Source organism: Centroberyx gerrardi, chromosome 8, assembly GCF_048128805.1.
Source record: "Centroberyx gerrardi isolate f3 chromosome 8, fCenGer3.hap1.cur.20231027, whole genome shotgun sequence".
In the NCBI taxonomy this organism is placed as follows: Eukaryota; Metazoa; Chordata; class Actinopteri; order Beryciformes; family Berycidae; genus Centroberyx; species Centroberyx gerrardi.
This window is the reverse complement of record NC_136004.1, coordinates 9136531-9162696: the sequence shown is the minus strand read 5'-3', so window position 1 is coordinate 9162696 and position 26166 is coordinate 9136531. Positions and strand designations below refer to the sequence as shown.

At 42.6% G+C, this 26166-nt stretch overlaps 1 protein-coding gene across 1 annotated transcript in view; it reads left to right on the top strand.

Annotated features, from left to right (window-relative positions):
- citb (citron rho-interacting serine/threonine kinase b) overlaps positions 1 to 26147 on the top strand; it is a 41097-nt gene extending 14950 nt beyond the window's left edge. Inside the window, exons 13-39 of the mRNA XM_071922245.2 lie at positions 32 to 85; positions 2542 to 2739; positions 5294 to 5487; positions 7313 to 7448; positions 7536 to 7640; positions 7933 to 8073; positions 8391 to 8513; positions 9416 to 9653; positions 12091 to 12255; positions 12488 to 12511; positions 14813 to 14992; positions 15285 to 15465; positions 16270 to 16358; positions 16496 to 16600; positions 17259 to 17428; positions 17876 to 17920; positions 19312 to 19392; positions 19799 to 19934; positions 20374 to 20513; positions 20660 to 20752; positions 21271 to 21379; positions 21826 to 21954; positions 22769 to 22849; positions 22972 to 23050; positions 23128 to 23301; positions 24050 to 24338; positions 24870 to 26147. Coding sequence (XP_071778346.2) covers positions 32 to 85; positions 2542 to 2739; positions 5294 to 5487; positions 7313 to 7448; positions 7536 to 7640; positions 7933 to 8073; positions 8391 to 8513; positions 9416 to 9653; positions 12091 to 12255; positions 12488 to 12511; positions 14813 to 14992; positions 15285 to 15465; positions 16270 to 16358; positions 16496 to 16600; positions 17259 to 17428; positions 17876 to 17920; positions 19312 to 19392; positions 19799 to 19934; positions 20374 to 20513; positions 20660 to 20752; positions 21271 to 21379; positions 21826 to 21954; positions 22769 to 22849; positions 22972 to 23050; positions 23128 to 23301; positions 24050 to 24338; positions 24870 to 24893 — 3483 coding nt within the window. The 3' untranslated portion in view covers positions 24894 to 26147. The remainder of the gene's footprint in view (positions 1 to 31; positions 86 to 2541; positions 2740 to 5293; positions 5488 to 7312; positions 7449 to 7535; positions 7641 to 7932; positions 8074 to 8390; positions 8514 to 9415; positions 9654 to 12090; positions 12256 to 12487; positions 12512 to 14812; positions 14993 to 15284; positions 15466 to 16269; positions 16359 to 16495; positions 16601 to 17258; positions 17429 to 17875; positions 17921 to 19311; positions 19393 to 19798; positions 19935 to 20373; positions 20514 to 20659; positions 20753 to 21270; positions 21380 to 21825; positions 21955 to 22768; positions 22850 to 22971; positions 23051 to 23127; positions 23302 to 24049; positions 24339 to 24869) is intronic.
- The last annotated feature ends 19 nt before the right edge of the window (positions 26148 to 26166 follow it).

The window sequence follows — 26166 nt, the reverse complement described above, 5'->3', positions numbered from 1 at the left end:
GTCCCTCTGTCTGTCTTCTCTTGTCTGTTAGGCCCACAGAGACGAGATCCAACGCAAGTTTGATGCCTTAAGAGACAGCTGCGCGGTAAGCCGCTCCCTCCTCTTTTTTTTCTTTCTCACTTTCCAGGAATAGACAGCTCCTTCGGCATTGATTCAAATCCCAGTGGAATCATCACATATAACCAGCTTGACGATATACCGGCCACATCGTTCATCCATCCATATGCGTTTCTGTTTTCCCAGAATAAATTAGACCAACCTCACTTAAACATTAATGCTTCTTTTCTATTTCCATCAATCCTCAAACGACTCCCTGTGACTCTGAAAACAACACCCTCTCCTTTTCATGCTGCTCTTCCTTTTTGATCCTTGTTGTGGAAAAATTGATACCTCCAGCTACAATTTCCATATCTCTTTGTTGGTGAAGTGTGCGACTAATAACCTTTGGGAAATGAGGTTATTATGTTTTGGGGGATTTAACCACCTTCAAAATCATATAGTTTGAATAACCACCACGACCATAGTGGTTAATACATAATGGTCTCCCTTTATCCCATTGCCCTACTTTTGAGATCCTCCCACTCGCAAGCTGTTCAGAAAGCATCCTCCATAGATTCAGCTGGCCGCTGTTCAGGCAAACACAGCAAAAGTTCAGCAACAAGCAGAGCTTTTAATGCCACTCTATTTTTAATGTGTGGACCTGTTTGTTCTATGTACATTAGCTCTGAATACACTTTGCTAACATTAGGTGGTCATGCGCTTTGCTCAACCCTAGGAAAGAAATAGGAAAAAAGGTCATTTTGACATTGTGGTTATGGTGGACCACTAGAGAGTGGTTATTTCAAACTTCAGACAGACTGCACAGCCTGTACAGAACACTTTTCTAATATTTAGATCCATCCCTTTTGCACAATCCATGCCTAATTTGTCTCAAGGCTTAAAAAGCATCTTTTTCCCCTCAAAAGACCATATCGTCATGTAACTCACACCAGTTTGATACAATGATGGAGACTGTGAATTTAGGTTATAAGATTTAAAGACTAAAAAGGCAGGTAAACTCTGTTTGTAAATAAAAATGTGGGTAAACTGAGCTTAGGTGGGTTTACCCACCACAACACCCCTGCTACTCAGTCTGTTCCATCGAAAGAGCAGGTGTTCCTCAAAATGTTGTGCTCTCAGTGTAAATATTATGTTAATTCGAAGTAAAGCGCATAGTGGGCCTGACTTACTGCCTATTTAACCAGGCTTTTTATACGCTGTACTCCCACAGCATTCACAAATAGTGTTGTGCAGTTTGTACTGAATAGTGTTGAGGATGCAAAGCTCCGGACGTGATTTACTGTCGGTCCGTGAGACGCTCTGTACATTGGGATGACGAACGAGTTGAGGAGACATGGAGGCTTGCCAGATCACCACTGCATCCATTCCACCGTTGACTTCCTCTCCCCTCCTTTAAGTATTTAGTTGCTGCTGTCAGACCCCCGCCTCGGGGGAGCAGAAGCACTGGCTCAGTACAGAAGAGACAGCTAATTTACGTACTTAAAAGCTTTGCCTCTTTCCCTCCGCCGCCTTGTAGTTCTGCTTGGTACACAGGTTCCCATGAGAGCTGAGAATGAGGGGCTCTTAACTGCCAGCTTCATCAGCCTCTAACCCTCATTTCCATACAGCGTGCACAGTGGTGTTGGCTGATTAGGGGAAGGGAATGGTGCTGATGAATTGATTAGCCTGCACCTTGCTCTGGACACGGCCTGGGTGATACAAATAGCCTACATATCATTACAAAATGATAACCGCATTATATCACTAACCTAGATATCCACACCATGTGATGCAACAGGAGCAGATTTTATACTGTGTTGGGTGTCAGGTCAAGTATTTGTTTTCTTGCTTTGTGATCCACTTCACGTGAACAACAACATGCAGTATACTATTCTTATACAGTACATTGGGACTATACTTACATTGTATATGAATGTATATGTATGTATATGCATAAAACATGCAGATTTATGCATTCATGCAGATACAAGCCGACATACTGTACATCTTTCAGGCTAACTTAAATAGTATACATCATAGTAAGTAGTATCAAACTGATGTCAATTATATGAGGTTCAGTGTCGGCCTCATTACTCAAAAACGTAATTTATTACTCATTGCTCATTTCAAAACAATTGAATTACTTCATGACTTACTCATTTTATTATAAGTTATATGAGGATAGGGTCTTTTAAGGACAAAAAGGAGCATAAATTAATGCTTTTTTCTGAAAATATAATTTAATTTTGTTTATATTGGTGGTTGTTTGCCTTATGATGATCACTGACTAGAGGTCATAGTTTACCAACCTTTTTTTTTTACCACTGGTTCACTGCCTGTCTCTTCCCCTGTATCGACATCCTCCTCATGACTGAAGTGGATTTAATATTAGACATCAGTAAGGGATCACCGCTTTCACCTGGTCGGTGTATTTTGTATAAAAGAGTGGGCGTTCCTTATATTTTTGCCTGGCAGTCTGAGTGTCCTGATGACTCCCTGCAGGTGATCACAGACCTGGAGGAGCAGCTGACCACGCTGACCCAGGAGAATGCCGAGCTGAACCGCCAGAACTTCTACCTGTCCAAGCAGTTGGACGAGGCCACCGACGAGACCGAGGACCGTCTGCAGCTCAGCCAGGACGTGGACCGCCTGCGCCGGGAGGTGGCCGACCGCGAGATGCACCTCAACAACCAGAAACAGGTGCCTGGTTTGACACCTTTTGTGTTATTTTGAGTTTGCTTTACCGGGATAGTCCACTTTGTATAATTACGGCTTTTGACGTGAATGTGAGTACGTTTCTGTGTGTTAGACCTGTGATGGTCTGGAGACCTGTCCAGGGTGTTTCCCTGCCCTCCACCCAATGTTCCACCCAATAGGCTCCACTCCCCTGGGACCCTGAAGTGTGTACCGCAAATGAATGAATATCAATTTTGATACATAAAAAAAGTGTGTGTTCATGGGCATTGGAGGGGCACATAAAGATACTCACATAAGACAAGGTTCCTCAGTTAATCAAGTTTACACAGTAAACTTTTGATCATACATCATAAACATTCTCTGCCTTGATTCAGTGAGCTTTAGGCTGATAGACACTTTCCTACGTTCCCAAAGCAAACATACATTCATAGAAAATGAAGTTTATCAACCAGCTAATGTCATCTACCTCCAATGTGATAGATATGATGCAGTTTGTTTGATTAATTGGATAATTGATCAGTGCTACTCTGGTTGTCTATGGGAAGTCCTTAACCAGCATTGATTTTGAATTGACATTTTGATCAAATTCCAGTATGCACAAATATTATTTGTATTATTAGTAGTGCTAGTAGTTGTTGTAGTAGTAGTAGTGGTAGAAGTGGTAGCAGCAGTAGTAATAGTAGTAGTAGTAGCAATAGCATTAGTATTAGTATTATTATCCTGGGTTTCAATGGAGAGTTTTAGTGTTCCATGGTCTAAATGCTGTTCCAGAGGCTTTTCCACCATGACAAACTCTGAATTCTTGTAGTTTTTGGCATAAAAATAGTCAAATTTAAAGATATTGATTATCAGCACAAAATATCAGGTATTGTTAGTTCCAATAACAAAAAATGGGATCAAAAATGGGATTGATGTTGGCCTTCAAAACTCATACTGGCCCAAGAAGTAGCACAAAAGTATTATCTGTTTTACTCTATTCTCTTGCTCAGTTTCCTTCCCACACCCCACTTCCCACCCACACCCACTGAGACACCTGGTTTTCACTTACAAAGAGTATGTCATATCTCCATATTAACTGTGACAGCTGACCCAGACAGCCCTCCCAGCTCTGACAGTGTTAAGTGTAAATCAGGCAGCAGAAGCTCTTGGAATATTCCAGTGTTGTTATGTACTGTGTACTGGATGAAGCTGTGTGGCGAGCGATAGAGCGAGGAGGCTGTGTGATGTGTGCACTGTCCCTGTGGGAGGATGTGTGTGTGGGTGTTCTGTAGCGCTCTCCGTCCTGCTGGTTGTGTAACCAGCGATGGAAGTCATAGACGAGGGACGGGGTGGTGTGTGGGAGGGATGTGTCATCCCCATCACTCCCAGGTCGTGTCAGCTGTGGAAGCGTTGGACTTTAGAGGGCCGCGGCGTTGCCGCAGCACCAGTACAGGCTATATTTGTCTCCCAGTGCTTTGTCTAAAGCAGTGCGTAGTAAGACATGAAACAGAGAGCTTCGTGTAGGCCTCATGACTAACAAAGAAAAGCCTTCTGTGTCCAAATGTCATGTAAATAACTCCACAGGAGTATCGCTGCTGTTGTCGAAGGACCTTTTATAATTGCACTTTTGTTGTTTCTTTTTAATCATACTTGAATTGAAAGTTTACATGTTTATTTACAAGTTGAATGAGTTTCATGACCCTTGGGCTCATGAAACCTTTTAAAGGAATATTATGTAAGATTGTCTGACTCCAGGGATGTAGCTCATGCTGCCTTCAGGTGCTCCTTGTAAGCTCCTGCTTCCGAGGTCGGAAGTCTTAAATATGACTTGTCTCGCATTCAAGTGCTTTTGATCAGAAATAATAACAAATAACAAAAGGAACCCCATAACAAAAAGTATTTTTTTGGTGGCACAATGAAGAGGACAAAATCAAAACCATGTCAGGCACGTAAACAAAAATGTGTGACAACTAAAAGTTAAACAAAGAGTCAAAACAGAAACATCCAGCAATACTAGTTATTTACAATGGATGCCAAAGAAAACCATATCGTAATAAATTGCATCATTATCATCAGCTGACATGCTTACATGCTGTCCACCCCCTAAATGTCACATCTCAGAACTCTAGTCTCTAGTCTAGAAAATTCCAACTCTCCCACTTTGATCACTACTTTCAACAGCACTTGAAGGCTGCGATAGTGTTAGCCATCAAGAAGAAGTGCGTAAATAATGACATAGCGTTGACCTACTTACCTGCTTATTTGGGAGAAATACCAAGGCTTTTTCAGCTTTACAAATGGCCATATTTATTTAGCCTGAACATTTATAAGGGGTTGAATGAGCTGGAGCTATAGGGGAAGAGCTATTTCGCAGCCCAGAAAAACTACATTGAGCTGAATACAGAGGATAACAACAAACCAAATGGGGAATGAATAGAAGTTCATCCTTCCACTATATCTTTACACCTGTTGAGAAGATGGTAGGCAACAAATGACAACCTGAGGAGTTGAAGTGTGTCCTTGGCACAGTTAGTGTGACAAAGCTATTTCTCATCTAAATCCTCTTGTTTTGTACCAGAACATTGAGACACTGAAGACCACATGCACCATGCTGGAGGAGCAGGTTCTGGAGCTGGAGACCCTGAACGACGAGCTGCTGGAGAAGGAGAGGCAGTGGGACGCCTGGAGGGCAGCGCTGGAGGAGGAGAAGAACCAAGCTGAGAGGAGGACCAGGGAGGTCCAGAGACTGCTGGACACCGAGAAACAGAACAGGTGACAACTACACACACATACGTTTGTATTACTATACTTTAAATTCATTCCTTAACCCCTAACCTCCTGGAATGAATCGAACATCACAGATTGTTGTAAGAGTATCCGGGGTGGGTTGGGGGGTTTGAGTGCCTTTTTATTCTTGTATTCTCTTATATTGTCAATATATAGGCTAATATCAATAAAGGCTCCCATTACCTGGATGGCTGAAAAAATATCTAATGTACTCCATTTTAAATAGTTCCATTTGTCAAACAAATAACTAACCTGTATATATCTAAAGTACTTTGTGTCAAAGATAACATAACTTAAAAATATAAACAGTGCTACACTGTTCTGTTTGTTGTTGCTTTTGTCTACAAGGTGAAGAATAGAAATGAGACTCCTTTTACAGAGAAATCTGCTTTTCTGCCCCTCTGCCCTGCTGCATCTCTCTGTGCTGTCAGTCTCTCCTGTATCTTTACATCGTTACATTACAGCCTTTGACATTATTATCTACTCTGTTTTACTGCTCAGCAGCTCCTCTGGTCCAGACTGTCCTGCTCCTCCTCAGGACCAGTCCTTTTCCTTCTTTGAAAATATTTTTCAATATTAATCTGGATTGAGGGAGCAAACATTCAGAGTCAGAGTTAAAAAGTTAATATTAACGTTATCAGTCCACTCAGTGGATACTGACTAGCAGCTAGGCTATACAGCGTGCTAATCTCGGAAACTCAGCTGTATTCCGAGTAACGTTAACTGTTAGTTCTTCTTTTCGGGAATTCAGTCGACCATCTTCTTGGCATGGAAAAAAATATCCCTCACGTGTGTGCAGTGGGAGGCGAACAGACGGGTCCGGTGAGAGAGAGAGTGAGCGAGAGAGAGAGAGAGAGAAAGAGAGAGAGAGAGAGGGGGGGAGCAACAGAGAGAGCAAGTGAGAGAGAGAGAGAGAGAGAGAGACAGAAAGAGAGGGAGCAAGAGAGAGAGATCGCGTGGAGCAATTAGGGGCTGAGCGAATCAAAGCGCTACACGCAGTTCTACGATTAAATAGTGAAAAAAAAGAAAATTTGTGGCGGTCAGTGCTGATATTGTGGCGACCCGTCACAAAGTTTTCTATGTGTGGGAAACCCTGGAGGGGTAAGTTAGAGCGAGGGGAGATTGTCCACTAGTTAATCGATCGCGGATGGCGTCGTTCTCTTGGACGGATAACAAAATAAAAATAAAAATAAAAAATGCTAAAATGGGTCGCCAAATATATTTTGGCGGCCGTTAATATACCTGGGCGGCCCGCCCAAGTAAAGTCTATGTGTGGGAAACACTGTATCCTTGTGAGGACTTTTGGTCCTCATAAGTGTGAAAATACAAGAACATACACACACACACACACACACACACACACACACACACACGCACACAAGTTTAGGGAATACAGGCCTACATGAAAGTGGATTACTGGTTTGCATTTAATAAAATGGTTACTGTAATCCATTAGTTATGAAAAAGACAGCATTCCCATTACAGGTGCACTGAAAAAATATGAAATTGCTCACCAAATGACTAAAAGACATTTGAAGGGAGAAAGGCATCGTGATGGTGAGATACAAACATCATTACAGTAAATGTTAAATATGATTGCAGATGATTGCAATATTGACATTCTCATCTAATTGTCATCTACAAGCACAAACAAATGCATATGCACTTACAAACACACAAAAAACCATACAGTGGAATGCACACCTAAAATTGCATTGTGTTATGACCATTACTGCAGTTACAATAAAGCGTTTAAAATGATTAATGAAATGGTTTAATTAATGGTTTGCTGTGTGCCCTCATCCTCTAGGCTTCGTGCAGACCAGCGCAGCTCTGAGTCTCGCCAGGCTGTGGAACAGGCGGTGAAGGAGCACAAGGCGGAGATCCTGGCCCTGCAGCAGGCCCTCAAAGACCAGAAACTCAAAGCCGAGAGCCTCTCCGACACCGTGAGCGTTTCCACACCGCTCATTAAGTATTTAGTATTTCCCGGTGAGCGGATCTTACAGTAAACTCTTCCTCCTTTCTGTCCTCAGTTGAACGACCTGGAGAAGAAGCACGCCATGCTGGAAATGAACGCCCGCAGTCTGCAGCAGAAGCTGGAGAGCGAGAGGGATCTGAAGCAGAGGTTGCTGGATGAGGTGCATTTAGTGTTTTCCCATATTGATTGTGATTTTGTATTTGTGAATTCACCGCAATAACAAACGTCAAAAAGTGCTGAAAGTACGAGACAATATGGGGCACCTCGGGCTTGAATTATGTGTTTGTGTTTATGAAATCCCTAAGGGAATGCTTCGTGCTTGTTCTCATTATATTACATTTACATTTTAGGCGTTAAGCTGGTGCCAACATTACAAGCAATCAATAGCACAGAGTGCAAGTGGCAAAGTCGCAGCGGCCAGACGATGATGTAACAACTGTTTTCCTCCACAGCAAGGGAAGCTGCAGCAGCAGATGGATGCTCAGAAGACCCACATCTTCCGTCTGACCCAGGGGCTGCAGGACGCTCTGGACCAGACTGACCTGCTGAAGACCGAGAGGACCGACCTGGAGTACCAGCTGGAGAACATCCAGGTACTGCTACACACACACACACACACACACACACACACACACATGCCTGGAGATGGTGTAGTTGTTGAGATTCCCACCCCTGCTGGGCTGGGAGTGAATCCTGCTGTTATCCTCCCCCACTCGTGTCCCTTAATAAAGACAAAACACCCTCGTAAACGTGCACGCCCCCCACCCACACTCTTTCATACCTACAGTATGCACTCTTTCCCTCTTTCTCTCCCTCTCTCTCTCTCTACCTGTCTTTCTGTCATCCTCTCTGTGATAAGTAAAGTAGCCTACATGAAGAGAAATTCATGGCGGTAGTGATGTTCACTTAGCTCCACCTGCAGGCTGTGTACTCCCATGAGAAGGTGAAGATGGAGGGGACCATCACCCAGCAGACCAAGCTCATAGACTTCCTCCAGGCCCGGGTCGACCATGGCGGCTCCAAGAAGAAGAAGGTCAGATGTGATTTGAGATCAAATTGGATCAAACTATATCTTATCAGAGTTCCTACAAGGGTCTGGACTGTCTGGGAAAGTGTAAGAAATTCATTTGAGAAGTTTTGAATTGGTCAAAAAGTTCGGGAAACTACGGAAAAGAAAATGGTTTCAGTTGCGATACATGTGAGACTGATTTTATGTAGTTGTCCTCCCATTGTCATTCCTTGTATTGTGATATTTGTGATTGTGAAGAATAACCTTCATCTGTAGAGTGACATGACCAAGTTGACAGTCATATTGCTCAACCACTATCAACTTACATCATATTAAAACCAACCAAAGTCTTCATATCCAGTCAAGACAAATAAAAATCTGTGGAAAAAAATATTCAAATTATCAAAAGTAAAATCTGTAAGAATGCTTCAAGTAGTCAGGGTCATGCCCTCTGACTGACAGAGGCAAGTCTACAGCGACGTTATTTCATGGTACTCCACAGCTGCCGTGATTTTCCACTTGTCCTAATATCGATATATCCAGAGGCACATTACTGTGGACACATCGATTCCAGTAGGCTGAATAACTTAATGTTCCTCTGGATGCTAGAGCTAGCAAAGGCACAAATTCACCCTTAGACAGTTCATTTCATTTTTGAGGATGTATTTTAAGAAGTCAGTATTTACGTAATCCTTTTGGATTAAAATGACAGGAGTTGGTAACTGCTTAATCGCGATGGTTTAAATTCAGGTCAGTCAACCAGGGATGAGACACTTCACTCCTCTATACCTGTGTGCTATCAAACTTCATCCCTTGCGATAAAATAATTTTCTACAACAGTCCTTCCCCTCATGCTATATGTTTTGTGTGTGTGTGTGTGTGTGTGTGTTTGCTTGTGCTTGTGTGTGTGCTGGATTGTGCCTCAGGGTCTGTTTGGTCGTCGTCGAGAGGACCTGCTGGCTGCCATGGCTGCCCAGGCCCAGGCCCAGGCTCAGGGTCAGGGTCAGGGCCAGGGCCAGGTTCCCCCCGTCCCCCCCGTCCAGCCGGTGCCCCTGCAGTACAGCGACATGAAGTCGGCTCTGGACAAGGAGCGCGCTCGCTGCTCGGAGCTGGAAGACGCGATGCAGAAGATGAGAGTGGAGCTGCGATCCCTGAGAGAGGAAGGTGCGACCAGTCACCTACAGTGTCCACCACACCGGCTGTAACCCTCACTGACAAAAAGCGTCCACATCCACAGATCCACATATGTCTGTTATGTGACTTTGGAGAAACTGAAATTCATTTTATGTCCTATTGCCTTCATATGATGAGCTGAGAGATATGCTTCATAGAAAAATGACTTCTGTTTCGGCTAATGTCTTTTGGTTAGACGATTATGAAAGATTCAAGACATGTTTAAATTTGTTTAGGAGTATGTTTGCTCTATACAGATATTGCAGAGTGATGTACACGAGTGATATTCAAACCTGGTCCTGGACCCAGAGTACTGCTGGTTTTCTATCCTACCAGGTAGTTAATTGCAGTTAATTGCATTCACCTTGCATCCCAGGAGTAAATCAGTCCCTGATTAGATGGCAGGAATAAAAACCAGCAGGACAGGACTCTGGGACCCGGTAACCGGGATTGAAAACCACTGATGTACAGTATGGATGTGTCTTGTAAACCCATGTGGCCTGGACATCTAGAGTGCATGACACTGAAACAAATAATACTAATACTACTAATAATAATTTTATTTGTAAAGCACTTTTCAAAACAGAGTTGCAAAGTGCTATAGAGGAAACTGACAGATCACACAATTCTTGACACAATTCAAACAGTGTAAGTTACACTTTTTACAGATTATAATTATAGACTACATGAAGAAGAAGGAATACACCATGTTTTTGGAAAATGTTCTTATCTTAGCCAATAAGTGATGAGAACATAGACACCAAAATCATCCTTGTGTCCCCGGTAGATCATTTGCTCCAGTGCTCCATGCTAACACTTTAGCATACAGTATGTAGAGTGATAGGTGACTAGCATTATCTCAAAAGTGAGAAAATAAGAACTTGTAGCAATTAGTCTCTTAGTTTTGTGTAGATGATTGGTAAAATTTACAGAAAATATGATACAAAAATAACACACTGTTGAACTTCTACTATCCCTGTTTCCATAGGAAGTGAAGGTGGTGGGCGATGGGAGACTGTACAGCTAAAAATCGCTGCACAACGGATGAAAACTTGTTGCTCACCTGAAATAGATCCAAAAATAAATCTGTATACATCAGCTAAAGGCTATTAACCCATTAATGTCCACGGTGGAAAATTTTAATTTCTTTTTGCAGCACATAAAGTAATAGCTAAGCTGAGCACAAATCCGTTGGAATTTTTAAAATCGTTCAAATTATATATATTATTTTTAGTAGTTAGTCACAAGGGCTCTCTCATTTTATCAGTTTTCACAAAAACACTAGTGTAAATATAGGTTCCCATGATCACATGTTAAAAAAAAATGTTGCAGTTACTGGCCAGATAGACTCACACCTCTTGAAAAATAGGCTAGAAATTTCAGATCTTCATAATTTTTTCTAAACACATGATCTGGGCTCTGACAATATAGATTCACACACACAAAGTGGTAGAGATGTTGAGTTGGGGTGAAAAATGGAGATTTAAAAAAGACATTTTACTGATTTTGGAATTCCCATAGAAATACTATATAAATGGCTCTAAAGTCTGATCAATCTCAATACTGTACCAAGATAAAGCAACAGATAATTTCAGATCTTCATAATTTTTTCTACACACATGATCTGGGCTCTGACAATATAGATTCCAAAAGAAAAACAATTATTTGTTGTTTTATATTGGTACAGTATTGAGATTGAGAGCCCTTGTGACCAACTACTAAAAATAGTATGATACAGAAATGGCTGTATCTAAAAAACTACAAGTTTTATCAAGTGCTTGGTACCGTTGGATTCAGAACAAGTTGATTTTCAAGAATATGTGCTTTGATCTGGTATAAATCTGATATTTAGTATGTTAAATTAATGTTTAAAAAAAAATTGTGATTTCTAAAACAAATCAATTTTGTCTACCAATAAAGGCATGAAGAATATGTGAAATATATATATATTTTTTGTATGTATAGCCACATGTCTTGACAGTTCTCTCTGCAAATTTTGTGTTTTACCTCTAATAGAAAAAAATCTGTGGAGCATTTCCTTAGCATACTAAATTTAGTAGTTAGTCATTAATGGGTTAAATGGCTATTTCTCCCAAATTTTAAAGAAAGTACCCCTTACGCCCTTGCACACACAACTTAGTTAACAACTAACAAGTAGTTGCCTACTATCACTCAACATAGCGCATGCTAAAGTGATAGCATGGAGCACTGGAGCAAATGATCTACCGGGGAAAATAGATGATTTTGGTGTTTTTGTTCTCATCACTTAACAGGTAAGTTGACCAACAAGCCAAACTCCAAAACACTTGGTGTATTCCTTTAAACAAAACTATATGATAGTTTAAAATCAACATGACAAAGTAATATATCAAATACAAAATAAAAAAAAACAACAAATAAATCAATGAATCAATCACTCCACCCCCAGCGGTCCAGTACAAGGCTCTGGATCATGCTAACCCGGCCACCCCAGCCACAGCGCGGCAGCAGATGATGATGTCTGCCATGGTGAAGTCTCCTGAGCACCAGCAGGGCCCGAGCAGCCTGGCACCCGCCAACTCTGGACGCAGGAAGGACGCTGCAACACCCGAGGGTGAGTGTAGGGACGATGTGTGATGTGGAGCAACTTCCTCTCTCTCATAGACACACACATGCAGGCATACTTAACACATGTTTTACATATACTGGCACTTACCTGCACACAAGCACACATAGGCCTGCACACACACACACACACAATCACGCAATCTGACACACACAGACACACCGACACATGGGTCAGTTGTTGAGCTCTTATTATCCTTTGTCTTTCACACACCTTTCAGAGAGAAGGAGGGTCACTTTTGAAAGTAAGTTGTCCAAACTCGTGGTGCCTACAGTTTGGTCTGTTCTCTCTCTTCTCCTCCTGCCTCATCCATATCCTTGAAAGGCCAGATTTTAAAAGCTCTGCACTCTTATCAAATGTCAGATCCCACCAGGCTGGTCAGGTGAGGCTGGGAAAACTTGTGTGTTCAAGTCGACTTCCTCTTTCTCAGTGCACAGCTTTAGAAATCTGAAGCATTTTATCTTGGTTGCTAAAGCTACGATTTGATTCGCAGAACTCTGCTCTGCTCTGCACCTTGACCCACTACAATCCCACCTGACCTCCACATCATACACTAACAGGGATGTATGATACACTCTGCAATGCACAAAACGCTGTTTGACCTTTTGAACCCATGCTGTGAAAACCTAAGGTTGCATGAGCCATACCTTAAAGGTATCATTCAGTCAGCGTATTTCCTCTTATATAATAATCAAGGTTTCAATAACATAACCCAATCAAGTTTCTTAAAATTAAGATGACATGAAACTTTGATTCCTGTGGGGAAATTTGGTTGCTGCAGTAACACAATGGATTCAGCAGGGAAAAGGAAAATATATAAGTGTACAGCTGGAATATAAAAATGAGGAATGCAAAATAGTAGACATAATAAAACATTAAAAGCAATCAAATAGAATATAAATAATTGTGATTATGTAAACACGTTGCTGACAATTTCAACACGTTAAGCAGACTGCAAAAGTGTGAAGTATGAGGGAAAAAAGGAACTACTAACATTTCTGGATTTACTTACAGTTGTTGCTTGTATGAAACATATGTTTTATGTACAAGTAAATATATAAGTGTATATAAATATATGTATGTATAAACACAGTGTTATAGAATATAAAAATATAAATATGTATACGGTATGAAATACTTGAACCATCATGAAAACGTAAATATAAATATTCTATCTATAAATATATAAATAACAATGTGTAAAACTGAGGAAGCAGATATGAGTTTACGACAATATACATGATGAAAATATAGATGACATTAACAAGTAAACAAAAAAAACAATACACCATATCAATATATTTACAGATGCCGAAAGCATATGTACAGAATATACCATTTTGGATATGTGTGTTGCTAGCTGTCCCTTTTACAAAAACCCCAGAACGGAGGTAGCATATGAACAGACAAAAAAGAAGTGTCAGAAAATGCCAAAATTAGAGTAGTGTCTGTGATATCATTAGTTGGTTTAGAAAACCCCCAGGATGGTTGCGCATGGCCCTGACATTCAATATCGATCCTGACTGAAAGGTCCTTGTAAGAGTAATCAATGGCCGCTGGCAGGCAGTTTGCATTCAGCCCTTGCTCTCAGCCCGGCTCCGAGCAGCCACATGTGAACATGAAAGGTGAATGTGCTCTGTCTTGTCTGATCTGCCGCTTGAATAGGATCCAATTCAAATGACAAAGTCGGGGTATTTCATCTTAGTTCTTGAAAACTACATTCTGTGAGATAACTGTAGCCCTCCAGCCTCACTCTAATACAGCTGGTCACTCCTGTCAGTGGCTGGAAGAGTAATGAAAAGATGATAGATGATGAGAGAAAGTAATGCCATTGGTGATGAATGTTACAAGTAACACTTCCAGTCTACTAGAGAAGGTTCAGAAAACAACTTTGCGCTGGAGGCAGAGGAGACAGAGAAACTTTCATATTGGTGTAACTTTCATTGTTAAGTTCCAGTGGACAGCAGGATGACGTAGTGAGACATAAGTCAACCAGAAGGTCTGGATTCAAACCCCTGTGACAGCAAGCATCTGTCCTGCTGAAGTGTCCTTGAGCAAGACACTGAATCCCTACCAGCTCCAGGGCTGCTGCTCTGTAGCTGAGCCTGACCTCTGACCTCCCTGTGGAGGGTGGGCAAGAGAAAAGAGAATTTCCCTATAAGGATCAATAAAGTATCACCAACAGATAATACTAATTTTGACTCTTTACTCACTCTGCGTCCTCCATACTGAACATAATAGTATGGGAGACATGACATTGACTGAATAATGCCTTTAAGGTGTAGCAGTGAACGGGTACAACCAATGGGATTGATGGAATTAACCATATTCTGTTTCAAGCATTTTTTTCTTCAGAGTTTTCTTGCTTATGCCTTTTGCTGAACATCCTCAAGTTATTTTGGAAGCCTCCTTTTGTTAACCCGATTTCATAGCTGGTATGGCATGGTGTACTGAGGTTTTGAAGTGATGGATGTGCCTGTTAGCGTGTGTCTGATAAGACATACCGGAGCTGCCTGCCCTCACTGTGTTCCCTGACTGTATTCAGAGTATAGCCGTCGTATGAAGGACAGTCAGAGAGACAGAGAGAGGGAGAGGGAGAGGGAGAGAGAGAGGGTGCACCACAACACCCCTCACCGCTTCACAGTGGGACTCAACATGAGAGCTGCCAAGTGTACCGTGTGCCTGGATACTGTGCACTTTGGTCGTCAGGCCGCCACCTGTCTTGGTAAGTCCCGATACTGTCCCGCTGAGACCTAGAAAGACAAGGACAGCCTGAACCCTGTGCTCCATGTAACACTTACCAATTTAATATTCAAATTCAAAATAAAAATACAAAAATTCAGGCTCTTTTCTTTTTTTTTTTCAATTGTATAAATGAAAATTAAAATATTGATTTGGCATGCTAAATGCGGGTGTTTATCACTTCAGAATGGGTGAGACCAAGGTGACGGCTGGACTTGCTTCTTATTCATTGGTGGGACCCATTGTCATTTTTAACAGTGTTTTCTCTCCTTCAGAATGTCACGCTTTGTGCCACCCAAAATGCTCCCCCTGCCTTCCAGCCACGTGTGGCCTGTCGAGCGACTGCGCCCTGCATCTGTCTGAGGGCCTGTGTCGGGACAAAGGCAGCTCCCCTGGCCAGCAGCTCAAAGAGGCCAGCGGACACATGCACCTGGAGGGCTGGATGAAGCAGCCCAGGTTAGCCAGGGAGACAGTGATAGGTCAATTACCACAGCTGGGTCAAACAGTATTTGTAGTAGTTCTTGTGGTGTGAGTTGGGTGGGGTTCATTTTGGCATTTGGTGCATTCATATGCTCATATGCAGCTGTCAAACCAAACAATACATATTATGCTTCTTCACCTGCATGTTTTTTATTTCTGACCAAAAAAGTGTCTGACACACAATTCTGAGAAAAGTACAACTGATGTGCACATGAATGCGACAATAGTGTCAGGCAAATTATCATTCAGTCACAGAAAGGTATGTTACATTGACTTGCAAACATTTTCTTGTGATTGTCTAAACTTTCTGGCACTGTTCTGTACCCCAAAATGTAACAGATGAGGTTGGCTGGCTAGAATCGGGCCTATGCAGTCGCCTGGGCTGGTGATGCTTCCTCTCAGACATTTCGTTTAGGTGCATGCATGCTGAACCTCATGATGGTGTGTGTGATTTACTAACTACATGTCGCGTCCTTCACACCCATCAGTGTAGTCATCTGGATCAATAAAGTTTCCCCAGTGTGCTACCTCCATCTGAGACTGCTTCATTCACCCCCTCCCAACAGGCAGCCTGATGTTACTAAATGCAAGCTGGGGTCTGTGACATTTGAGCTTCTCCCTCACAGGCACTCATTGTATTGTCCTGTGTGGAAAAACACACCCATCTGGTGCTCAAACCAGTTTAAACAAAGGCAAAGAGCTTCCTGCAAATACTGTTTGACCCAGCTCTGTCGTCTAGGCCTCTTAGTGATCCAGTTCCATTGCCTTGTGTGTTTGCAGGAATGGGAAGCGAGGCCAGGGCTGGGAGAGGAAGTATGTGGTCCTGGACGGGACTAAAGTGTCTATCTACGAGATAGAGCCCAGAGAAGGTTGCTCTGTTTTACCTGTCAACACATCTAGCTCAACATTAGAATGCATAATCCTACTATACTAGAGTTGATCATTTTTTCACCTGCTGAATACAGTCTCTAGTTACAAACCTGCTTGTTCCGTGTGTGTTATTCAGACTCAGTGAAGCCACTGGAAGAGTTTGACCTGTGTCTGTCAGATGGAGAGGTGATGGTTCATGGAGCAGTAGGAGCATCTGAGCTACCCAACACCGCCAAGTCAGGTACATAAGACATGTGTGCTACACTCAAAACATTAGGATAACCTTCCTAATATTGACTTAAACCCTCTTTTGCACAATCTGTCTGTTGTCTGAAGGCTTAAAAATCCTCATTCAACCTGTCCCGTCCACTTCATCTGCATCTCTCCTTCATGATTAAAGGTGAAAACAATAAGGGATCATATTTCTTCATGGAAAGAGCAGCAGGTCCTATAGTTTATATAGCACATCGCAATCTCAGTATATGACCGCCATTAGTCCTTTAGCCCTGTATCTCAAAGAAACACAGAATTGATCACTCCTTTAGACTCAAAAGTAGTGGTTCTCAAAGTGGAGTCTGGAGACCCCCAGGGATCATTTAGGCGATTCCAGCGGGTTCCCAGCAAAATGAAGAGTAGTCTAATTTCACTATAACTCACTAGAAATTATCCCAGTCAGAGAGTGTATAAGAATAGCTGTTTTAATCATAGGTTTCACTCTCACCACTATTATCTCACCACATGTGGGCAGTAATACAATTCAACACTAAATCAACAACAACAAAAATCTTACCATATGGGAGTCCCTGGGATGAAATCTTATCAAATGATGCTCTGTGACCTGATGTGTGCTCTAAAGGAGTGTCTCTAAAGTTTAGCCTCCCTTGTTCCCTGTGTGTCAGATGTTCCCTACGTCCTGAAGCTGGAGTCTCATTCCCACTCCCCCTGCTGGCCTGTACAGTCTCTGTACTTCATGGCTCCCAGCTTCCCAGACAAGCAGCGCTGGGTGGCCGTCATGGAGTCTGTGGTGGCCGGGGGGCGAGCCTCCCGGGAGAAGGCCGAGGCCGACGCAGTGAGTATCTCTGGAGCAGCTGGGGGCTACCGGGGCGATTGGCTCTCTGCGTCCTGGATGTCTGCTGACTCAAATCATAAACAGTTACGACCACAGTCATAGATAACTGCCTTGTCTATGGCTCTGGTTGTAACTTGCTGTTTTACTGTATGGGGGTTATTCATGAGCAGTGATTATACCTTCTGTAGTCTCTTAATCCAGTTTCTAACACAGGTGGTCAGTTTGACGCTGCAGTTGTCTTTTTATGGATAACCCCCAATTTCACTTATATGTGTCGTTAATTGTCCCCTTCTTCTCTCCTCTTCTCTCTTTCTCTCTCTTTCTCTTTCTCTTTCTCACTCCTGTTTGTTGCTTTTTCATCATGCCACACTGTATGTCCGGTATATGGGCATGTTTTGTTGATTTGCTCTATTCTACCCATTCCATTGGGTTTCATTGCGCACATAGGCTGCTGTGTCCAAAAGACAAATGGTTCTGTCTCCCCTGGTCCAGGTAAAGAGTTACAAAAATACAGACACAAGACTCACTGACACACACACACACACACACACACACACGGACACACACACACACGGACACACACACACACACACACACACTGCACATCTGCATATCTCTCATAAGGCACAGTGGTGCATGTGTCTTTGTGTGACATTGTGTTGGTTTGTCATCTTCCCTGCTGTGCTCACCTCACCTGCTGTGACCACTCCTCACTCCTCTCACTGTCCTCTGCTACACCGTCATTTACTGTACAAACACCTTGTTGAAGTAATCGTTTGAATGTTGCTGAAATAACCCAACCTATATTCCTCCCTGTCTTTGGTGTCCTGTATTTACAACCACTGTGCACAAATTCTCACCAAGATGTCTGATCATCTTTGGATTGATCCTCTTTGGCTGTCCTGTCCAGAGGACTAAGGATCAGACAGTGGGTCTCTACCTGCTCATGTAGTTGTCTGTGTTTTTACCCCGCTGCCTCTCTGCACACTATTTAGAGATTGGGACTCAAGTCACGTGACTTGAATTCATCTGTGAGACACAAGTCACAAATTGGCCACATGAACTGAACAAAAAATAAAATTCCTTTGACTTGACTTAAATTTGCGTTCTTAAGATTCAAGAGTTGAAACTAATATTTTGTAAGCGTTTTTGTTTTGCCAGCATATAGCATGTGACATGAGTGTTTTCCCATGGTGATTCGTCAAGAGGTAAATTTAGTCCAGTCAGTCAAGGGTGATACTATTAAACCTCTTCACAGTTTACAGCATTTGAGAAAATAATTTTCCACAAATCATGTCTGCTCTTTATTGAGCAGTAAAAGTAATAGAAGTAAAAGTTATATTATTGTGAATTTACCTCTAGGAAGCTTCACGCCTTAGGTGGGAATCTTTACCAAACTCCTCAATCCTCTTCTCATATTCAGAAATAACTAGACATCATCACCATAAATGCACCGTGGGACTGTACAGAATCTGTCAATGTTTCTCTGCTGCATTGTGATCATTTACTCTATTAGACTTAGAATATGTCGATTTTAATCTACAACATAATTAGAGATTTAAATATTAACAATGCACGTAAACAATTAGATTTGGCTCAACTCACTTTCTACTTGTGACTTGACTTGATTAGCCATGCTTGGAACTTGGTACTTGACCTGAAACTTGACCTTTATGAATTGGGCTTTGACTTGGCTCTCATGACTTAAGACTGACTTGTGACTCGAGCAAAGGTGACTTGGTCCCACCTCTGGCACTGTTACCTGCATATAGTCCTTCAGCCCTCCAACCCCTCTCTGTTCTGCTCCCTGCTGAGCTGCCTCTCTCTCAGGTCACGTTGAGGTCGTGGCTCCGCTGACGCTTCACTTCTCTCTGCTCTTTCAGAAGCTACTAGGAAACTCTCTCCTGAAACTGGAGGGAGACGACAGGCTGGATATCAACTGCACCCTTCCTCTCACAGATCAGGTACTGGCATACTTAGAGTTCAAGATCCTTTTATTGTCATATGCATAAAAAGACAATGAAAAACTTCATCACTGGCTCATCCTTATTCCAGACTCAGTGAATACAGGCTCTACATAAACATAAGGATGGTGTGGTATTGGAGAGAACTGGTAGAGTTCTCCATACACATCAGTATACTTTCAGTTTATTGCTTACATATGCATTTATATGTATAGAGATTTTGCACTTTAATCATTTATCAGACACCCTTATCCACAGCAGCAGTTATAATGTTCAGCAGTAGAGTAATCCTAAATGTATGAAGCGAGATGGAGTACACTGCGGACTTGCAACCTGTCGTTCTTATTTGAACTTTCACCATGTCCGAGAGTAATGGTTGTGGTTATGTTGTGGTTATGTGCCACAGATAGTGCTGGTGGGCTCTGAAGAGGGTCTGTACGCCCTGAACGTTATCAAGAACTCCCTGACCCACATCCCTGGGCTGGGATCAGTCTTTCAGATCCACATCATCAAAGAGCAGGAGAAGCTGCTGATGATCGTTGGTGAGATCTCCGACTTCGCCATGTCAATAAATGATAACTGTCAAGTGAACAGAAAAACACGGCAGGATTGGGGTGAATTCACTTCCGGTTCTATCAATTCAGGAAGTGGATTTTCTTTTTAAGTCACAAAGTGAATATGTTCTGCTATGAAAAGCCATTTATATCCAGCCCATTGGCCTGATTGGCCTGATGGAGGCGCTATAATTAATGGTCAAAATTTCAACCTTTGAAAAGCCATAAGTGCTACACCGCCTGTCTAATTTTGATGAAGCTTAAAGCAATGATGCATCTTATTACTGACTGGCCCGAGGGCTGCCTGCATCATTTGTGGGGGACATGTCTCACTTGTTATTATATGAACTGAGTGAATTAGAAGCTAATTGTCACCTGAAACAAGTGCAACCTCGGCTGATGTGTAAAGTCTGTCTGCGTCCTGCAGGGGATGAGAGGGCGCTGTGTCTGGTGGAGATTAAGAAAGTGAAGCAGTCTCTGGCCCAGTCCCACCTGCCCAACCAGTCTGAACTGGCTCCTTACATCTTTGAGACAGTCAAGGGCTGCCATCTGTTTGCTGCTGGGAGAGTAGGTCTTCTTCTCCTCTTCCTGTCAAAGTTCAGATTAAGCAGGTCATGTGTTTCAGGGCAATAGAGTTTTCTCTTACTTATTGATGGAAAAATGACATTTTACAACTTGACTTTATAAGCTGACAGTGTGTATTCTCTTTACAGATAGACAACGGGCCTTGTATATGTGCTGCAATGCCCAATAAAATAACCATTCTGCGCTACAATGACAATCTCAACAAATTCTGCATTCGTAAGGTGGGTATGAGCAGCCATATGTCCCATATGTACATAATATACAATCTAACACAAAGTGGAAAACTGAAGTATGTAAACCATAGAATGCGAGACTTGCTCTACTGAAACAGTCATCACTTCATAAAATGAGGAATGTAATCAAGTCAACAAAAAAGGTAGAAAAGAATTGAAAAAGAAAAAAAGGAATCCTGATACTAAATTAATGGGAGTGATCTGTCCCAAAATCTGAAATCCTGAAAAAGCTGAATAATCACATCCCAAGGTGGGGACATCAGATTAACTAACATTCACACAGTCTGTCAATAAACAATGATTTTACACCAGACACAAAGAACCAACAGTGCATTGATCTCAGTCCAGCACAGCAGGACTGACTGAGATGAATTCAGGTTCCATGCAATCGATTCAGTAGATTGGATTTTCTTCAGAAGTAAAAAGCGAAGAGACTTTTTGCCACTAAAGGTTTAAACAAAAACAAGCAGTGTCCTTCACTCGCCTCTCCATCCTTCGTCCCTCAGGAGATTGAGACCCTGGAGCCCTGCAGCTGCATCCACCTGACCAGCTACAGCATCATCATCGGCACCAACAAGTTCTACGAGATTGAGATGAAGCAGTTTGTGCTCGAGGGTGAGGATGGAAGTAGAATATTGTTAATATTAACAGCGGTTGTTTGGGTGTTTTTCTCACTTGAAAAAAACCATACTTCCAAAAATACATGGGTTGGAAGGAGAAAATAAGCATCATTTTCTTCATTCCTGAAAACTGTACTTTTTGCAGAAGCGTGGTTTTCATCCCACAAAAGTAATATATAGCACCGCCTACATGAAGCTGATTTCTGTACTGGAACAAAGTATTTTACTGAAGTCGCACCTGCTTGGAGTAACAGGTTGGTGGGGTTTGGTACATAGGACAATACAGCAGGTACCTGAGAAGTTAGACAGTCACAGGAAAGCATTTGAGAGTCATTTAAATGACTGACAACCTACCTGACACTATCTAACCCCACACAGAATTAAGTACAACTAGTATGTGACCCAGCTGTGGTTGTGCCTCTTCTGCCTTGTCCTCTGTAGAGTTCCTGGATAAGAACGACGTGTCGTTGGCCTCGGCGGTGTTTGCTGCCTCGTCCCACAGCTTCCCCATCTCCATCATGCAGGTGGCCAGCAGCATGCAGAAGGAGGAGTACCTGCTGTGCTTTCATGGTGAGCTCACAACAACTACTGTACGCAGTGGATTTCCCTTAAAAAAAGCTTTACTACGCTTTAAAAGCTGTACTACAGTAAGACCTCCAGGCGGTCATCACCATTAGAATCACCAATATAAACAAAATAAGAGTATATACTATTTAGCATAGTATTAATTTGTTTTATTCCCTTGAAAAGACCCTATATTCATGTAACATACATCAGTGTCACACGTTTTACTGTATACAATGAACTTAGGTCATGAAGATTTATATTAGCTTGAAAGGTGGGCAACTCTTATTTCACAAATAAAAAGGTGAGTAAAGTGAGTCTAGGTGGGTGGGTCCACTATGTCATGAGCTGCAATTGGGTATGACAAGGTGTGCCACTTGCTATATATACTTTGGCCTCTATGAGTCCAAATTTGATCTTGTAGTTCTGAGTGTAATGAAGAGCAAAGATCAAGCAGAAATTGCCAGAAATGTATTTTGAAGCCATATCTAAAAAATCACATCAGGGAGCATTCAGGGTCAATGTTCCCTCTAGATAGTTGGAAACCTACATCTAATAATTTATCACACTGACCAAATATGAATCTCCTGTCAGTCATCAGTCACTGCTCCACTTGTCTCCAGAGGTTTAGAGGATATAAGCAGGTTTCTAAGTTTTGGTGGTAAATGACATTAGATGCCGGGACTTTGCCCTGGTTTAGTTTGGAGTGACCTGTCGCCCCTGCACGACATCGCTGACAGCGCTGCCTGAGGCTACACACCACTGTAAAACAACACAAGGCAGACAGAGGAGTGTACAGTAAGCTTTGTTTCTGTGGCAGAGTTTGGAGTGTTTGTGGACGCGTACGGCCGAAGGAGCCGCACTGAGGACATCAAGTGGAGCCGTCTGCCTCTGGCCTTTGGTGCGTAGGCTTCATCACTTCCACTGCTTTACACTGCTTGATTAACTGTACATGCAGATATAAATACGAACAACAAATGGCTGCCATCTTAATCATTCTGTCCCCATCCTCCTCTGGTGCAGCCTACAGAGAGCCCTACCTATTCGTCACCTACTTCAACTCCTTGGATGTGGTTGAGGTTCAGGGACACGCTGCTCTGGGGTGAGACAGACAGAAAACACATTCTCATAACACTTTCATTACATTACATGTCCTCACATCACTGTCCCTGCTTGCAGCCCTCCAGTGCTGGCCCACCTGGACATCCCGAACCCTCGCTACCTGGGCCCGGCCATCTCCTCCGGGGCCATCTACCTGGCCTCCTCCTACCAGAACAAGCTGCGGGTCATCTGCTGCAAGGGCAGCCTGATCAGAGAGTCTGGAGAGCTGCAGAGGACCGGCTCCAGCCGAGGGTCAGCTCCCCCTGTCATGTTTGACTAATTTAAGTGAAAGTGATAAAACCAGAAAGAGAAAGAAAAAATTACAGAAAGTGTAGGAGATTAAAAAAAACTCCAAAGGCTTACGAAAACATCTCACCACAAGCCTATCAGGATTACCTTTCTGTTGCATTTAGGATCTTGGGTCTGTTGGTAATACTCAGTGTGCTTCACTACAGCACAAGATTTACCAAACCAAAACAATCAGAGTTTGTTTTTTCATTGGATAGGCCAACAGTGCCATCTGCTGTATCAAGAAGCTCCAGTCTAAATGCACTCGAAAGCAGAGTTTGCACCGATTATTCCTATGATCTTGGAAATTTCAGTCTATTTTTGCAGACAGGAACAAGCCTCTTTTAACATAATAGAGTCAGAAACATAATAGTCACAGAAACACAAAATCTGATTTTTGTGTCACATATTTGATCTTTTTTTCTGTTTGAACTCAGTTTCGACAGCCATGAGGAGATCTATAATACAAAGAATACAAAATATCAGATTTTCTCTTTAACTGCAGTTTAATAAGTGATGTCATGGAGACATTCTGGAGCTGCTTCACTGACAATGAATGTAGAACAGCTTTGTGGACTCCGGCATTATTCAGAGTGATTTGCCCATAATATGAGAACATTTACTGGTTCAACACTGATCTACCTCATTCTGCTTTATTGCATTCACAATGATTAATTCAGTCACCTCCTGTCTGCTCCGTGTTTTCCCACAGGAGCCCCAGTAAGCGCGGCCCGCCCACCTACACCGAGCACATCTCCAAGCGCCTGGCCTCGGGCCCCGGCAGCCACGAGGGCCTGCACCGGGAGCCCAGCACCCCGCACCGCTACCGCGAGGGCCGCACCGAGTTCAGACGGGACAAGTCTCCCGCCCGGCCGCTGGACAGGGAGAAGTCGCCCGGCAGGGTGCTGGACAGCCGCAGGGAGCGGTCCCCCGGGAGGTTCGGGGACAGCACCCGCCTCCATGCAGGCTCCGTCCGAACACAGCTCACCCCTGTTAACAAGGTGCTGCAACACACACACACACACACACAGAACACAGGGTTCCGTTACAAAAGGAAGGGATACGGATCCAGTCTGTAAAAGTGTTGACATTTTGTTTTTTGGACTTAAGTTACCTGCTATCCTTCTAGAGGTAAAATAATTAGTTTTAATTTGTGCTACCAGCCACTTTTTAACTACAAGAGTCACTTTATCAAAATGGTGGATATTCTCATTTTGGGACAAACCCTACGGAAGCCCTGAAAGGCAAGAAAAAACTACAAATTAAACTACACAAAAGGCTTTGACATGCATGTGCAGACTTCCTTTTTTAGTTTATTTCACTCATCTGGACATCATTCCTCATGGATTCACTCAACCTCCAGTCACAGAGGGTTTGAATGAATGAGGTTCTCCTGTAATTTAAATGACAAAAGTACAATGATCTCATAATTTAGAAGTGTCTCCTTTTCAAATGGTGGATATGTAAATTTGTGGGATGAATTTCTGTTAAAGCAGTAGATGTGACCCTTTGCTCGTGTCCGTGTCTTGCAGGTGTGGGATCAGTCGTCGGTGTGAATCCAGTTCCCTGCCTGCTCCTGAATGTAGGCTGAGGAGAAACGATGGGAAACCCCTGTCCACTCTGCACACGCACACACACACACACACACACGTACACACACAGCCACGCCATCCAGGCTGACTGACCGCTGACCAGTCAGCCCCATCGCCTGTACATAGTGCAATCTCGGTTCCTCATTCGACAACAGGTCAACTTGCACTGGGAGACGTTTCCTTTGACAGTCTTCTCTTTTCTGATACAAGCTTTCACGGGAATCGTCCCAAGGCAGATTCGGTGGCAGGGAAACTATGTCGATCTACGGATCAAGAGAATCCTCTTTATAATATATAACCAGAGTTGTAAATATAGCTGTCTGAGTTTTTTATAGATAAAGGGAATAGTAGGCTGGTAAAGCCATGTCTATTTTTTTTAAAAATGCGTTTCTAACGATGTTGCAGGGAGATAAATGATGTCGCTGGGAGAGAAATCCAATATCAACATTTCATTATAATCTGAAATATATCGCATTAGGTTTTCTCTGTTTGGAGAATTACGCCAACATTCAGTTACCCACTTCAGTCAGAACGAGAACAGGTTTGGAGGAGGCAACACTTTGCACACGAGATTGGATTTGAACAGGAGTCAAACTCGTTCTTGTTACACGACCAGTCTTCTTCTTTGGATCAAGTGTATGGTCCTCTTCACTAAATGGACTTTGATATGTAATTGCATATGATCGCTTTATTGACAGTTGTCGTCTGGCCATACTTTGTAAAACAATGATAGCAATGTTTTGCTCCAAGTGTTCCTTGTGTTGTTTTAGCATACCTAAGATGATTAAACATCCAGCTTGGCCTCTGATGACAGATGTCTGGCAGTCAGGCTGGCCCACCGGCCCTCAGCTTGCTCTTAGTCTGCTGCTGCTGCTGCTGATTATGGTACAGATGTCCTGTTCTTACTTCTGTGCAGTGAACTATGAAGTCCAGTAATCGTCAGGGGTCGTCACTTTCTATTATCGCTTCCTTTAGAGCCAATAAGAGAACCTCCATTTGTCGCATCAAAGAGCATGAGTAACTTAGAGCAGCACTTGTCGCTTTTTGACCTTGATTCTTTTTCTTGGTTGTGTTTTTTCTGTCATGTATCCACTTGAATTTGCATTCAATGAGTAGACATTGATGTGAGACAATAACTTAAAGATTTTCTTGATTTTTAAAAATGTATACCAGTACATACATTAAACATGATTGACCTCAAGTGTTTCACCGTTTTCTTCTTTGTGTGTTTTCAGCT